Source organism: Schistocerca gregaria, chromosome 8 (assembly GCF_023897955.1).
Source record: "Schistocerca gregaria isolate iqSchGreg1 chromosome 8, iqSchGreg1.2, whole genome shotgun sequence".
Classification (NCBI taxonomy): domain Eukaryota; kingdom Metazoa; phylum Arthropoda; class Insecta; order Orthoptera; family Acrididae; genus Schistocerca; species Schistocerca gregaria.
Window position 1 is genome coordinate 221476185 of NC_064927.1, and position 18681 is coordinate 221494865.

General features: G+C 42.5%; 1 protein-coding gene across 1 annotated transcript in view; it reads right to left on the reverse strand.

Annotated features, from left to right (window-relative positions):
- The window catches only part of LOC126284208 (dnaJ homolog subfamily C member 10-like), a 112282-nt gene that overhangs the window by 19988 nt on the left and 73613 nt on the right, over nt 1-18681 (reverse strand). The window contains exon 9 of the mRNA XM_049982975.1: nt 18120-18256. Coding sequence (XP_049838932.1) covers nt 18120-18256 — 137 coding nt within the window. The remainder of the gene's footprint in view (nt 1-18119; nt 18257-18681) is intronic.

Sequence of the window (18681 nt, forward strand, 5' to 3'; positions counted from 1 at the left end):
GAAGGTTTAAACCTCCATCATCAGGTGGATATACATCGGTTAATATGGCATTTGTATGTTTGTGTTGTGTTACGATTTCTTTGGAGGAAGTTGTGACACTGTCTAGTGGAGAAAACAAAACAGTATTTCAGAACTTGGTCTGTTTTGACAAAAATTGAACTTGTATCTAGCAGTAAACATAAATTAAGTAAGTTAAAGTACCTCCAGTGGTCACAGGATCCTTTCACAGTCGTAACACATCACATGAACACTATCATATTGTATAAACAAATATGGCATCGTAATCTATTAGGTGCATGGATCGTAAAGCAAAAGAGAAAACTTTCTCACAAAGTCCAGAGAATATACGTCCTAACAACATTATTACAGAAAACTTTTTTTGAAGGATTTGGAGGTGTTGAATACATTTGTTGGAGTAAATACTTCAGGCAGTAAGTAAATACGATTTTGACAGCTTAAAACAGCATAAAGTTCCTACTCATTTATACAATCAGGTGAGGTGTTAGAAACTTTAAGTACAATAATCATATTGGCTACAGTGATAAAATAAAATAAAATAATACACAATTGACAATTCTTATAGGGGTTCATAGGTAGATATGAAAGGCTGGAGGCAGAGGGGGAAGGGATATAAAGAGAACATGAGAGGGAGGGAGAGGGTGGAGAGAGAGATTGTATGACAGCAAACTTTACAAGGCAAAGGATCTTAAGATTATATCTGTTGCATGTATTAACTGTCTAAAGGTTGTGGTAATACATTGGTAAATGCTTAAAAAGTGCACATGGATGTGCATTTGTATCAGCAGTTGTATACATAGTTTCAAGCTGACAAGGGCTACAAGCTGTTGGTGTGATTGTATATCTGTAAATGAAGTCAATCTCCTGTACACTCAGGGCTGTTATGGTAACATAAATAAATATTAGTGGTAAATCTTAGGGTCTGTGTGTGTGTGTGTGTGTGTGTGTGTGTGTGTGTGTGTGTGTGTGTGCTTAGCAATTTTTAATGACGTAGGCAGTTGTTGAAAACGGAGATGATACTACTGTAAATATTGTCATTTTTGTCATTTAAGATGCATTCAGGTTGTTTAGTTTGATGTTTGTATATTTGGAGTGTTTCAAGGATGTCTAGTTTTCTGCCTTTTGGTTGGATGTGTAGGATGCTGATACTTCTGTTGTTAACATGGTGTTTTGTTTCATGCAGGTGGGTGGCAATAGCTGATGTGTGGTATTTTTTGTTTTTTAGTGCTGCCATGTGTTCTTTGAACCTAATCTCAAATGATCTCCCTGTCTGGCCTATGTAGAAGCAGTCACAGTCTAAACATTTAATTTTGTATACGCCTGTGTGATGCAGAGGGTTTTGTGTGCTGATGTTGTGGGGTAATTTCTGTCCGACCCTGTTGTCTGTTGTGAAGGATATGCTTATGCCTTTTCGTTTGAAGACATTGGCTATCTGATAGGAAATCTTACCTAGAAAGGGGATTGTGTGGAAGATGATATTTTCTTTTTGTGTTTTGTGTTGTGATTTCTTTGCCATTATTGAATGTTTTAGTGTGTCTACTATGGAGCTGTTATAACCATTTGCAATAGCTGTTTGTTTTATTATTTGAATTTCTTGATCACTTTTGTCTTCAGAGAGTGGTAGATGGATAGCTCTATTGATCATGTACCGGAATGCTGCCATTTTGTGGGCTGTGGGGTGACAGGAGGAGTTGTGTATTGTAGTATGTGTTGTGGTAGGCTTCCGGTAAATTTCAAACTCATGTCTGTTATTCCTTATTCTAACTGTAAGGTCTAAGAAGTTTATACTGTCATCTGTTTGGTGTTCAACTGTGAATTTTATGTTTTCATGGGAGCTGTTGAATAACTGGTTCAACTCACTGATGTCATCCTTAGTACCTTTGATTAAAATGATGGTGTCATCCACATATCTGTAGTAGTAGATGATATTTTTGAGGAGGTGGTGATCAGAATTCAGGATTTTGTTTTCTAAGTTACTTATAAATATTTCAGCTAGCAACCCAGAAAGATTCGAGCCCATTGCCAGGCCATCTGTTTGTATGTCATTCCAAATTATGTAAAGATTGACGTCAAAATAAACACGACAACTGCAAAGAAAACACTGATAAACGCACGGAAATCCTGGGTGAAAAACGAACTGAAAGAACTTTATATTAAAAAACAAATGTTCAACACGCAGCTTTATAATGCAGAATTACAGTTGGGAAAGTTGCTTCATAGACTAGACTACGATTCCATAACCGAAAAAGTCAGAAAGTACATCGAGTTCATTGTACAGAAAACAAAAACCACACAGAAGAAAAAACTAGCCTGTCTTATAAATCAACAGTTACCTCCCAAACTGAACCAAAACAGCCAAAGGAAACACACATTCTACACACCTTTCCTCAACAACACAGACATAATATTCACTGCAGAAGAAAAAACACTACTCTGCAAAGGTTTAAAACACAATGTTCAAGCTCCACTGGACCCAAGGAACCAAGAAAAGCTCATCACTAGTGCCACACAGATCTCAACCATCGCCCTTAAGAAGCAAAATGACAGAATAGCAGCCTGCCACAAAATTAATGAAATTATTGAGAAGGTAATTGCGAAACCATTCCCAGCATACAAGAAAAGAGAAGAAATCCTTACACGTACCATTAAGACTAAATTAAACATGAATAATGCAATAATTGTAAAAGCCGACAAGGGTAACACAACTGTTGTAATGAACAGAGCAACATATGTAGAAAAAACTTTAGACTTCTTCCAAACCAACCACATAACAGAGATACATAAAGATCCAACAGCCAGAATTCAAAAAGAGATTAAACACATCTCAAACAACATCAACTTTCTACTCACCATCCAAGAAGCAAGAAATATTGTAACAATGAGCCCACAAGCACCTTGCCTTCGGTCACAACCCAAGATACACAAAAATGGGACCCCCATAAGACCTATAGTGAACTGCAGGAACAGCCCAACATTCAAGCTCAACAAAATGCTCTTCAAAATTCTCAAAGAAGCATACACATTCAATAATGAGAGAACACTTAAAAACACAACAGAATTCACACAACATGTCAAAGACATAGAAGTACCTGACGGAGCCACACTTGCCTCATTTGACATACAAAACCTTTATTCCTCTGTGCCAATAGATCCCACACTACAGATAATCAATGCCAACCTACAAAAACATAAAAAAATCCCTTCAACTCACATTACTGAGCTAATGGACCTACTCGAATTCACACTTTCACACAACTACTTCAAATTCAACCATAAAATCTACATACAAACAGATGGCCTGGCAATGGGCTCGAATCTTTCTGGGTTGCTAGCTGAAATATTTATAAGTAACTTAGAAGACAAAATCCTGAATTCTGATCACCACCTCCTCAAAAATATCATCTACTACTACAGATATGTGGATGACACCATCATTTTAATCAAAGGCACTAAGGATGACATCAGTGAGTTGAACCAGTTATTCAACAGCTCCCATGAAAACATAAAATTCACAGTTGAACACCAAACAGATGACAGTATAAACTTCTTAGACCTTACAGTTAGAATAAGGAATAACAGACATGAGTTTGAAATTTACCGGAAGCCTACCACAACACATACTACAATACACAACTCCTCCTGTCACCCCACAGCCCACAAAATGGCAGCATTCCGGTACATGATCAATAGAGCTATCCATCTACCACTCTCTGAAGACAAAAGTGATCAAGAAATTCAAATAATAAAACAAACAGCTATTGCAAATGGTTATAACAGCTCCATAGTAGACACACTAAAACATTCAATAACGGCAAAGAAATCACAACACAAAACACAAAAAGAAAATATCATCTTCCACACAATCCCCTTTCTAGGTAAGATTTCCTATCAGATAGCCAATGTCTTCAAACGAAAAGGCATGAGCATATCCTTCACAACAGACAACAGGGTCGGACAGAAATTACCCCACAACATCAGCACACAAAACCCTCTGCATCACACAGGCGTATACAAAATTAAATGTTTAGACTGTGACTGCTTCTACATAGGCCAGACAGGGAGATCATTTGAGATTAGGTTCAAAGAACACATGGCAGCACTAAAAAACAAAAAATACCACACATCAGCTATTGCCACCCACCTGCATGAAACAAAACACCATGTTAACAACAGAAGTATCAGCATCCTACACATCCAACCAAAAGGCAGAAAACTAGACATCCTTGAAACACTCCAAATATACAAACATCAAACTAAACAACCTGAATGCATCTTAAATGACAAAAATGACACACACACACACACACACACACACACACACACACACACACACAGACCCTAAGATTTACCACTAATATTTATGTTACCATAACAGCCCTGAGTGTACAGGAGATTGACTTCATTTACAGATATACAATCACACCAACAGCTTGTAGCCCTTGTCAGCTTGAAACTATGTATACAACTGCTGATACAAATGCACATCCATGTGCACTTTTTAAGCATTTACCAATGTATTACCACAACCTTTAGACAGTTAATACATGCAACAGATATAATCTTAAGATCCTTTGCCTTGTAAAGTTTGCTGTCATACAATCTCTCTCTCCACCCTCTCCCTCCCTCTCATGTTCTCTTTATATCCCTTCCCCCTCTGCCTCCAGCCTTTCATATCTACCTATGAACCCCTATAAGAATTGTCAATTGTGTATTATTTTATTTTATTTTATCACTGTAGCCAATATGATTATTGTACTTAAAGTTTCTAACACCTCACCTGATTGTATAAATGAGTAGGAACTTTATGCTGTTTTAAGCTGTCAAAATCGTATTTACTTACTGCCTGAAGTATTTACTCCAACAAATGTATTCAACACCTCCAAATCCTTCAAAAAAAGTTTTCTGTAATAATGTTGTTAGGACGTATATTCTCTGGACTTTGTGAGAAAGTTTTCTCTTTTGCTTTACGATCCATGCACCTAATAGATTACGATGCCATATTTGTTTATACAATATGATAGTGTTCATGTGATGTGTTACGACTGTGAAAGGATCCTGTGACCACTGGAGGTACTTTAACTTACTTAATTTATGTTTACTGCTAGATACAAGTTCAATTTTTGTCAAAACAGACCAAGTTCTGAAATACTGTTTTGTTTTCTCCACTAGACAGTGTCACAACTTCCTCCAAAGAAATCGTAACACAACACAAACACACAAATGCCATATTAACCGATGTATATCCACCTGATGATGGAGGTTTAAACCTTCGAAACGCGTCGTGGAAACAAATAAACAGTGACTGGTAACAGTAAACTTATTGTTTCATTTAATGTCAATAACAGTCACGGTAAAGCCTAACCTAAAAATGTTCGCATTTAAAGTGGCATGTTTATTTCGTTGTTTCTGCAACAGTGTTTTAACCCATTTTGTGTACCAAGGAGAATCAGCTCCATAGTTTGTTAACTTATTTGGTATAAATCTCTCAATTGCTGCTGAAACTATTTCATTGAATTTAAGCCACACCTGGTCTACACTTATATTATTAATTTGGAATGAGTGGAGATTGTCACTCAGGAAGGCATCAAGTGAATTTTTATCTGCTTTCTTGAATAGGTATATTTTTCATTTATTTTTGAGGATTTGGGGATTACAATATTCAATCTCGCTACGACAACCCTGTGTCCACTAATCCCAGAATCGGTTTTGATGCTCGTTATTAACTCAGGATTATTTGTTGCTAAGATGTCAAATGTGTTTACACAACCGTTTACTATTCACGTGCACTCATGAACTAACTACGCAAAATAATTTTCAGAGAACGCATTTAGCGCAATTTCAGATGATATTTTATGCATACCTGGGGAATTAAACATGTATTTTTGCCAACATATTGATGGTAAATTACAGTCACCACCAACTATTATCGTACTAGTCGGGTACGTGTTTGAAATCAAACTCAAGTTTTCTTTGAACGTTTCAGCAACTGTATCATCTGAATTGGGAGGTTGGTAGAAGGATCCAATTATTATTTTATTCTGGTTGCCAACAATGACCTCTGCCCATACTAACTCACAGGAAGTATCTACTTCATTTTCGCAACTAGTTAAACTACTTCTGACAGCAACAAACTCACCACCATTAAGCATGTTTAGCCTATCCTTTCGGAACACCGTTAGATTCTTCGCAAAAATTTCGGCTGAGCTTATATCCAGCTTTAGCCAGCTTTCAGTGCCAATAACAATTTGAGCATCAGTGCTTTCTATTAGCACTTGGAGCTCTGGTACTTTCCCAACACAGCCATGACAATTTACAACTGTTATACCAATGGTTCCTGTATCTACTTTCTTCCTGTGTTCAGCCTGCACCCTTGGGACTTAAGCCCTTCTTGTGTTTTTCCAATCATTTTGTGTGTTTCTGTAGAGGCTTTTTGTTTCAAGCAAAATTTAATGTAGACACACTGGTCCTCTAACTGCGCCATCTCAAAAATTGCAAACTGTGCGACACAATGTTCTACTCGGTACAGCACTGAAAGATAACTAACAGACACACACTTCTAACAGTTACACGTTAAACACACGCCATGTGCAAGGATGCCAACTGCATTTCGCTCCAACAGACCATTTGGCACAAAATTACAAATTTTCCAGAATTTTTTGAACAGATCTCTTACATTGTGAGAAGTGGCACTATCACACTATCTTAAAGTATCCTAAATGCCACCTTCCCTTCTGACAATGGATCTCCAGCAAGAACATATCGAGATCTGTTCACAGTCAAGTTTTCAATCCAACTGCATAACTGTTTGGATATTCCAAGTGCACATATTTTGTTTACTGTGTGACAATGGGGAACTGTATTGAAGACTTTCTTGAGTGCATAAGACTGAGCTCTGTCTGCTATTTACTGCTAGGTTTCATACACTTCATATTTGGGGAAATCATAGTAATTCCTACATAGAAAGTAATCAGTCACAGGAAATACATTATGTGAGCATATTACAACTGCTAAAAGAAGTTTAGCACCACCCTCATTCGAGTCAAAGTTTGTGTATGATAGGAAACTGCTTCCTCGAAACTCTTCTGACCACCAGAAATTGCTGTACTCCATCACCCACATAATGAATGTGAAAGCAAACCTGCTTTCTCAGTACATTTCAGTAGAGTGCACTGCGTCACCACTCCTTAAAGGGACAGTGCTGCTTCTCCCAAACCACACACATGTTGTCATTTCATGGTATATTCTCACCTTCAGAATGTATATGCGAACAAGGAAAAAGTTTTGGATTTTTCATGGATTTTCCAGTTAAAAATGCCTTTCTTCCCAGGTGGAAAAAAACATTTTGCTGGGTGAAAATACTACTTCTTTGTGTTACATGACAGTATACTTTCCCTCAGAACTTTAAAACTTATCAACCTTTTGAACAGTAAATGTTTTATTCACCGGCATAGAGCTCCCCAGAACTTTACAGAACAAAACCCAGGAAAAAAAACCTGTTTCAGAAAGATCTCTGATGTCCACCATGCACAGTGCACATTTTCATATTAAAGAATAAATACAAATTCCATTAAACATAGTAAGTTAGTTTCCGAAGCACTGAAATCGAGACTTTGATCCATTTTTCTCCGCCAGTCATAGCTCACATCACGTAATCTCACCAGCAAATGACAGCAGATATTCAGGACATAAGAGACAAGATGTATTCAGTCAACAGCAACATCACAGTCAAGAAGCACGAACACATAAATAGGAAACATTCATCATTAAGAGCAATAAGCTTTTCATGACTTTATAAATTTACCAAGGTTACTTGTGAAGCTGACAAACTGTGTAACTGATAGTTTATATTCTACTTCAGGAGCAAATATTAAGCCTTGTGGAGTGTTACAATGATACAACAGTGCATGCTGTCAGTCTAGAATTTACAGAAGAATGACATTCTGTAAATTTAAGATGTAAACAACACAAATTAAGAAATAAGATGAAGCCTAGAGGAGGTACCAGACAAGTGTTGAAAGAGGTCTTCTGACTGACAGACATTGTGTTTCTTGGAATGTAGATATGAAAAATTATGTTAAAGTTTTTCAGTGTGGTTTTTGGACAGCTAGCTTCCTTGCAGTACCATAACTGTATTATCTCATGTTTGGTTCTTTATTAAGCCATAATTCGATACATGCCACAAGATGAAAACATGCACTCGAAACTCGGCAAACAAACGAAAATACCTAATAACATGGAATGGAAAATTTCTTTAATGCTCAATTGCCAATAACCTGGAAATAAAATAAAATCAGAAAACTGAAACTAATAACATTCCTCTCATAACTTAGTACCAGACAGAACTGAAGCAAGTGAATTACATTCTCTGCCAGGGTTTCGATTACCTCTCGTCATGTCCTGAAATGAGAAATGTCCTACCCACTATCCTCCCCAACCCTCCCACAGTGGTATTCCACCGTCCACCGAACCTACATACTATACTTGTCCATCCTTACACACTCCTGCTCCCAATCCCTTACCCCATAGCTCATACCCCTGTAATAAACCTATAAGCAAGACCTGTCCCATACATCCTCTCACCACCACCTATTCCAGTCCAGTCACTATCACCATCTAACCCATCAAAGGCAGGGCTACCTGTGAAACCAGTCATGTGGTTTACAAGCTAAGCTGCAACCACTGTGCTGCACAGGCATGACAACCAACAAGCTGTCTGTCCACATGAATGGCCACCAACAAACTGTGGCCAAGAAACAAGCGGACCACTCTGTTGATGAACACACTGTCAAACACAATATCCTTCATTCACAGCCTGTGCCATATGGATCCTTCCCACCAACACCAGCTTTTCTGAATTGCACATGTGGGAACTTTCCCTGTAACACATCCTACATTCCTATGACCCTCCCAGCCTCAATCTTTGTTAGTCACTGTCCTCACTCATCTAGCCCCTTCCCTGCTACCATTCCAGCACTGCACAGCCGTCATTCTACCAACAAACCCAGTTTTTTTACATCTCTCCTTTTCCACTACTCCCTCACCCCTCTCCACCTCTCCCCTGCTCTCCGTCTAACCTGCAGCACTTCACTGTCCGCCATTCCCACCATATTATCCCTCCCCTCCCCACCCCAGCCTCATCCTTGCCCCCACCTCCCAAAAAATCACCACTCCCATCATCATCATGTGCATTAGTGCTGCTGCTTGCAGTGTGGTTCCAGTTGCAGTTGCCTGAGACTGCAGTCGTGTGTGTGTGTGTGTGTGTGTGTGTGTGTGTGTGTGTGTGTGTGTATTGTTGGCCGAAAGCTATAATTGTGAAAGTCTTTTTGTGGTACCTAAGTCGGGGAAGGGAAAGGGATAGTGTTGTATGGGTGAGGGGAGATAAGAGTACTGTCTGGTAGAGTGTCCCGGGACTAGACTGCTCCAGGGCTGGGAGGCAGTGGGGTAGGGATGTTTGGGGAGGGTGCAAGAGGAGGGAAAGCTCGAAAATGGAGGGGAGCAGGGGAAAGATGGGCAGGCACATTGACATAGGGTGACCCACAAAGAGGATAGAAGGTAAAAATAGGGAGGAGGTAAAAGGACAGAGAGGGTGGAAACTATTGGGTGGAGTGTGTGGGGGACAGCTGGTTACCGCAGATCAAGGTTGGGATAATTTCGGGAACGGAGAATGTTCTCCCATCAGCACAGTTCAGAAAAGCTGATGCTGGAGGGGTGGATCTGGATGACTCAGGTAGTAAAGGAGCTGGTTGACTGGTTGGCTGGACAATTAAAAGGACCAAACTACTAGGTCATCAGTCCTTTTTCCCTCGAACAGACAGGTCCACTTGGCTGTACATCAAAGATGGCCTACCACACAAAAGCCAGGGGAAGAAATCCCCAAAGCCTACCACAGGTGAACGACAGCTAAACAAGGGACAAAAAAAGAAGAAAGGAGGGCTCAGGAAGACAGGCAGGCAAGATGCCCCACTTAGAGAGCAGTTACCCCCCCCCCCCCCCCCCACAGCAGAATGAAATGAGTGGACATATATCCCCCACCCCCACACAGTCCCATCACTTACCAGAGCAATCCCACTCAGAAACTGCTTACAAAAGACTAGCAGCATGGACAGGGGAAAAGAAGTACAGCTAGACAAAAGATGAACAAGTTGAACAGACCAAGTGAGATAGGGGAAGAAGAGTAAAACAGCAAGTAGGGTGAGAGCCAAGTTGGATCCCAAAACCCAGACAGCCACAGTCTGGTCTGAGCAGAGGAAGTGCCAGAGTGTCCTGCCAACCCCTCAATGGGTTGATAAGGTTCAGTGGCTCTCCCTTAACAAGTGATAAAAGCCACCTTCATCAATAAAACAAAACTAAGTCAGCTCTGAGGCACTGTCTCCTAACACCAGGGCTAACAAGTCAGGGAGATTAAGAGTCTGCCACAAGGCAGCTAGGCTGGGACAGTTAAGAAAAACATGAACCACCATCAAATGGGAACAACGCAAATGGGGTGGGTTTTCATGATGGAGGAGATGACCATGAGTCAGCCAAGTAAGGCCAATATGGAGCCAGCACAGGATGGTAGAGTCCTTGCAAGAGGCCTGCATGGAGTACCTCCACAGATTCACAGTCTTCTTCATCACCCGTAGTTAATTTGATGAAGTCACAGAGAGCCATTCCATATTCCAGATACCTATAACTTGATGCCACAATACCGATTGGAGGTCTGTTTTCAGGATACCTGTCCAAGAGTCAGCTTACTGGTGGCCAGTTTGGTCAAGCTATAAATGAGTTCATCCCCAGGTCCCCATGTGGCCTGGGGTCCTGATGAATGTCACTGAGTGTCCACATTGTTCAAGGGCATACAGGGAATCCTGGATAGCCATGACCAAGGGATGGTAGGGCAACATGGGTCAAGAGCTGGCAAACTGCTCAAGGACTCACTGCAGATGAGAAATGACTCACTGGTGCAGAACAGATATGCTCAAGAGCACGAGACATTGCTATCTGCTCGGCAGTGAAAACACTGCAGCCATCCAGCAATGAGAAAACACTGCAGCCATCCAGCAATAGGCGCAGTTCAATATGTCCCATATGAGTATAAGCAAAGCCTATGTGACCAACAACTATCGAGCCATCAGTATAGATCATTTCTGAACCCTGGGATGCGCCAAGAACAGATAAAAATTGGTAGCGGAGGGTCTTGGGATTAACTGAGTCTTTCGGATCTTGTAACAGGTCAAGACGAAGCTGTGACTGAGGTACACAACATGGAAGATTATGTGAATGGGCCAGGAGGAGAGGTGGCAGAGGAAACAACTGGAGTTCAGAGAGGACGGACTGGATGCAGATTGGGATTGTAATGCCTGATCAGGGTCATTCAGGTTCACCCTTGCAGGAGATGGATTTCTGTGTTTCAAAGAGGAGACAGTAGTTTGGGTGCTCAGGAGCACTGCAAATATGAGTAGCATAATTGACAAGCTGTTATTGGCACCTGATCCACACTGGAGGGACCCCAGCCTTCATGAGTAAGCTGTTCACAGAATTAGTTGGAAAGGCTCCTGTCACGAGTCAAACCCCACAGTGGTGTATCAGATCCAGTATCTGCAATGCTGAAGGCAATACCAAACTGTATACTAGATTCCAGCAATCAAGGTGGGACTGTATCAAGGTTTTGTAGAACTGCAGAAAGGTAGTGTGATCTGTACCCCAGCTGGTATTACTCAGGCAATGAAGTCTATTATTGAGCAGGCTGCACTGTCACTTAAGCTAGTGAAGAAGTGGAATCCATGTCAATTGAACTTCAAAGAGAAGTCCTAAAAAGCGACAAGTCTGCACCACATTGAGTAGTTGGTTGTCGAGGTAAAGTTCTGGTTGTGCGTGAATGGTACAGTGTCAACATAAGTGCATGATGCGTGTCTTGGCAGCTGAAAATCGAAAGTGATTGGTGAGGCGCCATGCCTGCACCTTTTATATGGTGCCTTGCAGTTGACGCTCAGTGACACCTACACTAGAGGAGCAATAGAGGTAAAAGTCATCAGCATACAAGGAGGATGATACTGAGGACCACACAGCTGCTGCTAAAGCATTGATGGCTACTAGAAAGGGAGAGAGACTCAGTACAGAACCCAGCGGGACCTTACTCTCTTGGATATCGAGGAGTACTGTGGGAAGCACCAACTCAAACCCAAGAAGTACAGTGTGACAAGAAGTTCTGGATAAAAATTAGGAGCAAACCCCAGAAACCCTGCTCTCGTGTAACACAGTGAGGATGTGGTGTTATCACAAGCCTTTTTCAGGTCAAATAAGATGGCTATAAGGTGTTGACATTGAGCGAAAGTTGATCGGATGGCAGACTCCAGGTAAACAGAATTATTAGTAGTGGAACGGCCTTGGCAACAGCCATGCTGGGGTAGAGCCAGAAGGTCCCAAGACACCAGTTCACTGTGCATTCGAGCAACTTACAGAGAACATTGGTGAGAGTAATTGGGTGATAACTATCCATCTCTAGAGGTTGCTTACTTGGTTTCAATACTGGGACAGTGCTTTCTCGCCACTGTAATGGGAACTTGCCCTCACTCCAGATGCAATTAAAGATGGCAATAATATGACACCGACAATCCACAAATAACTGCTTGATCATTTGGTTGTGGACACAGTCCATCCTTATGGTTGTATCAAGGCAGTTGGCTAGAACATTGATGAATTCCCAGTCACTGAATGGAGCATCATATGGCTAATAAAGATGGCGTGTAGTGAAAGATAATTGCTTTCACTCCACCCAGTGTTTTATGGCGTGAAAAGTAAGTTGATAATTCTCAGATGCACAGGCTCAAGCATGAGGCTGTGCAAAATATTCAGTGATGGCGTCTATGTCAGTGTAGATAGCATCATTCAAGGTAATACCAGGTATACCTGAAGGTGTCTGGTATCCACAGAGACATCTTATCCTTGCCCAAACCTGCAACAGAGATGTTTGTGGTCTGTAACATTCTCAGAATTCTTGCTTCCATTGTTTTATTAGGTGATGGATCCAGGCACGGAGCCACTTAAAGGCAAAAGAGGTGCTCCATCAATGGGTGCTGCTTATGGCACTGCATAGCCCCCCTACGAGCTCCAGTGGGCCTCTGCGATTTCTAATGACCATCAAGATATTGTCTTCCATCATAGCGGTCCTGAGGAACTGGGTGGGGAAACAAGTTTGCCATTAGAGCCAAAAACACCCCAGTCACACTGCTGAGCACCCACCTGAGCAGGCATCCTGGGGTTTGACACTGAGGGAGGGACAGGAAGATTGGCGTCACTACCACACAGATCATTGTGTAATCTACGGTTGATGATGGAAGAGGACAATGGATGGAGATGGAAAGGTCAATGGCCAAGAAAGTTCTGTGCACCACGGTGAAGTGTGTGCGGGCACCAGTATTCAAGAGGCAAAGATCAAATTGTGCCAGAATGTTTTTGAGGTCTCAACCATGACCAGTGACCATGGTTTCACAACATAAAGGGTTAGGGGCACTGAAAACACCCAAGAGGAAAGGTGGGGAGAGCTGAGAAACCAAGGCAAACAATATGTTCTGAGCCACTTCACCACCAGGAGATGGCAGATGGTAATATCCGGAAATGCCCTTATCCAAAAATCCACAGCTTCCAAAGATGTATTAAGAGGCACAAATTCACTAGTGTGCCCAGAACATATACTGCAAACTCTGCCTGACACCGTGTCATAGGTAACACAATTCTTATAATATCTACGGTATCCACGAAGGGCAGGGGTCCATGTTGTAGGAATCTAAGTCTCCTGAGGGGCAAAGCAGAAGGCAAGTGGTGTGCTTGGAAGATGTCGTGGCAGAAGAGAAACCACTAAAATTCCACTGGAGAATAATGATATTGATTTACTATGAGGCCATGATGGAACCAAAGAGGCCGGTTATGCCCTAGGATCACCTGCTGCCATTGGTTGAGAGGTTGTGGCATCAAAACGTATAGGTACTGGGTTCTGTTATGTGGTGACCTAGGGCCTCAGGGGCCACCTGAATCTCTGCCTTTGCCACCGGAGAGGAACAGGAGAGATCTGGTGGTGTGGAGGTTACTAGAATCTCCTTCTTGGAGAACTACTTCTTATCTTTCCTCTCCTTAGAGGATTTGGATGATTGTGATAGCTCCTCTGAATCAGTTTCAGGTAAGATGAAAATGATGATGACAGTGCTTTGCAACTAAGTGAGGTGCCACAATGGTTAGAACACTGGACTCGGCATTGGAAAGGACAATGGTTGAAACCTGTTTTCGGCCATCCTGATTTAGGTTTCCTGAGATTTCCCTAAATCGCTTCAGGAAAAAGCCAGGATGGTTCCTTTGAAAAGGCACAGCTGATTTCCTTCCCCATCCTCCCCTAATCCGATGACATCGACGACCTCGCTGTATGGTCCCCTCCCCCAAATCAACCAACCACAACAGACTGTGACCAGCAGCCTGTAGCCCCTTCAGCCACTGCCTGGTGTCCAGGTGTCCAGTTATAGACCAGTGAAGCCCTGGAAGGAAGTATAGTAAGAAACCTCACCAGAGGTAGGAGATTTGCCTCCAGCTAGCTGGGAGGTGAGGACCAATGTCCCCCATGAGTGGGAGGCCAACCAATTCCAAAGCAGGTGTGGGGGAAGCAGCAAGAGAAGTGCCCGCAACCATCAGGGGGATAGGTGGGGTCGAGCGCCCCTGAGGGCCAACTGTAGGAGATGTAATGGGTGGGAATACCATCACCAAAGGAAGTGACATCATCGTAGCTGTTGCATGTGACACTTGTCATACATACTGGATGTAACTGCTCATACTTCTTCTTGGCCCCTAAATAAGTTAGTTTGTCCAGAATCTTATGTTCTTGTATTTTCTTCTTTTTCTGGAAAATGGTGAAATCTGGTGAGCAGGGAGGATGGTGATTTCCACAGGGAACACAGATGGATGGAGGTGCACAAGGAGGATTTACATGCAGTGGTCATGTACATTGCAATGCAAAGGCGAGCCCAAATTTCTAACACCTGAAGCACTGCAGGGAGGGGGGAGGGGGGGGGGAGGGGGATGGAGGATATGGATTCACATTGCATCAGCAATGAATTGCCCTCAAAGGGCAAGATGAAGGCAGCAGTAGCAACGCTATTGTCCTTTGACCCCTTATGCACACAACATATTAAGTGAACTCCTTGTCGCTCCAAGTTGGTGTGTAGGTCATCATCAGATTACAAGACCAGGTCTCGATGGAAAAGGATGCCCTGAACCATATTAGGCTATTATGAGGAGTAACAGTCACCAGTACATCACCCAATTTGTTACAAGCGAACAGTGTCCGTGACTGGGCAGTGGATGCTGTTTTGATCTAAACTGAACCACTTTACATTTTAAAGATGACTGCCACTACCCTGACCTTGTCTTCTATGTTATCCACAAAGAGAAAGGCCTTGTGGCTAAGAAGAAATCACCATCAGTCCTTGTACAAACCACGTATTGGGGGAAGTATTTCTCTGCTTGCCTCTTAGCCCTACATCCCTCTCACTTTCCTTCCACATAGCCCACTGGGACTGTATGGCCACCAGCAGGAGATAACTTCATCTACTTCATTTGCAGCTCATCCTACAAGGTGCCACCTACTCCAAAATGGGGGCTCTCCCTACGGACACCACCAAGCCTCAGCAATGGCTACCTGGCCAGCAACCCACTGCATGGAGTTCACTTGTCCCCATCACAACGGGGACATACTCCTTGACATACAGGGGGAGTTTTCAGCTCACACACCAAAGGTGTAATCCCTACATGGTCAGGGGGGCTACCACCATGCATGTACTTGACAACCTCCATTCCCTTCAACAAGAAGGTTACCATGCTGGATTTTGGGTGCAGTACCTTATTAAAGGGAAGGATGCAAAGATGAAAAGGCATGAAGATGGAGCATACATGGCATTAGGTGACCTTTCCTGCACAATCTGCACGTCTCAAGAATTTTGAAAATTGTGGGAGGTCAAACCCAACAATGAAAGCCATGTATTTATTTATTGAAAGGTTGTAGACAACGCCAGAAATGGAAACTTGAGTCCCAAATCCTCAACCAGGTCCAACCAGGGTCTGCCCAAAAAAGAAACCATCTTATGGAGTGGAAGAGGGGGAGAGCAAAAGTGGAAGCACAAGCTTGCAGCACAGAAACAACGGTGCCCCATGGTAGCCAAGTACGTACTTACAAAAGAGTTGTGAGCCCCCTGGGCGGGAATGAAGCAGCCATTGAAATCAACCATGATATGTTTGGCTGCTCATTGTAGTACAAATCACAGTTTGGTGGTGATAGTTCATCCTGGTGGACAGCTGGTTGGTAGGCATACTAAAATAAAAAGCTGTGCAATGATTGCAGCAGAGCTGGTATGTGACATGGCTGCTTTCACAGGTGGCCCAGCCTCTGGTGGGGTACGATAAGACTGTGACAGGAAGTTTTGGGTGGGTGGACAGCAGGTCTTGCACCTGGGTCTTCCACAGTTGATCCCTGTGGCAAACAATAGGGATTGGGAGTGGCATAGGAATGGACTAGGATGTTGTGGAGATTGGGTGGGTGATGGAACACCACTCTAGTAGGTGAAAGGAAGATCTTGAGTCCCTCATTTCAGAGCACGATAAGAGATAATCAAAACCCTGGCGAAGGACGTGATTCATTTGCTCCAGTCCAGAGTGGTGATGGGCAATGAAGAAGGCACTACTTTGTGGTTGGTTCTTGGGACCGGTGGGAGGACTGGGAGCATTAGGGAAAACGACACAAGACATTTGTCTGCAGACTAGGTCTGGGGGATAGAGTTGTCTGTGAAGCCCTTAGTGAGATCCTCAGAATCAGCATACTGGGCAAGGGAGTTCTTGTCACTACAGATACACCATCCCCTGGTGGAAAGGCTATGATGGAGGTGTGTGTGTGTGTGTGTGTGTGTGTGTGTGTGAAATGGATGACAGATGTCGAAATGCAGGTACTGTTGATGGTTGGTGTGTTTAATGTGGACAAAGGTGTGGACGGAGCCATCAGAGACGATGTGGTCAATGTCCAGGAAGGGGGTATGATGGGCTGAGGTGGACCAGGTGCAGAAGATGTGAGACAGTGTTGAGGTTGTGAAGGGCTGAAGGTAGGATGTTTTACCCCTAAGTCCAGATCATGTAGATATCATCAATTAACCTAAACCAGACTAGGGGTTTGCCATTTTGGGAGAGGTTTGGCACCTAGATGGTCCATAAACAGGTTGGCATACGACAGTGCTATGGCTGTGCTGCGGACCTTCCCTTCAAAACAGAAGTAGTTGTGGCTTAGTAAGTAAGATGTATGGGAAATGAGGCAGTGGGATGTTGGTGTATTGGGAGGTAGCATCAACAGTGACAAGTAGGGAATCAGGAGGTAAAGGGGTGGGGATGATGGAGAGTTAGTGAAGGAAGTGGCTGGTATCTTTGATGTGGGACTAGATCATGGGTAACTGGTTGGAGGTGTTGGCCAATGAGCTCAAATTCTTTCAGTGGAGGTGCAATAACAAGCCACAATGAGCATCCAGGGCTGTTGGGTTTGTGCATTTTAGGGAGCATGTACAAAATGGGTTGTGGGCTGTCACAGAGGTGAGGTCTGTGAGCAGTCTGGTGGCTGCACACTCTGCCAGACATCGCTCCCCTCTCCCACCACCTGTACGCTACTATCTCTCCCCTTCCCTGCCCTTCCTGATTGCTGCTTCATTTCATGTGATGCTTGCTTGTGTGTGTGTGTGTGTGTGTGTGTGTGTGTGTGTGTGTGTGTGTGTGTGTGTGTGGTGGTTTTTTTCCTATTTCTTTTTCAGACAAAGACTGTGGCTGATGTTTATGTGTATTAATTGTGCCTGTCTGCAATCTAACATGTCATCTTTACAGTAAAGTAGCAATCTAGCTTTTTCTTACATTGTTGAAATGCAAAGCTTAAAAGGACAGTGGATGAAACTATCTCTTAAATTGCTACTAGAATACAGTAAAAATTAATTACTAAATGCACTTAAAGTGATGCACATTTCAATTCCTAAAATGAAAATGTGCAACTAATTGCAGAAAAGTTTTCATTTACTAGCATTTCGGTAATGAAAAAGCAAAAGTTTGTAGCCTACCTTGGCGAGCTTTCTCCATTGGGGAGAAAGTTGCTGGCAAGGACCACACCATGGAGCAAAATAGTCAACAAGCCACATATGGTCGACTGGTTTACTGGCAACTGTAGACTCAAAGTTCTTCTCTGTCAGTTCCACAACTACATACAAATGAACACAAAATTAGATCAATTATAGTATGCACAGAGGTGTTAAAGCAATCATTCTTCCTGAAATACATACATGAATGGAAAGAGAAGCAACCCTTATAAATGGAAAACTGGGAAGTACCCTCTGTCATGCATTTCATAGTGGTTTGCAGAGTATAGATGAAGCTCCATAAATTTGTTGTTAGCTATAGTGATAAAAAAGCTAACAAGAACTTGCCGAAATGGGTCATTTTTCAATCAGATACTTTCTTTCCATCAGTACACACACAAAAACACACACAAACACACACACACACACACACAAACACACACACAAACACACACACACACACACACACAAATTAATCCTCTCAGTTGTGTTCCAATGCATTACATTCTATTTCTACAAGTCTTGCAGTACTTCTCTCTCCCTTCCC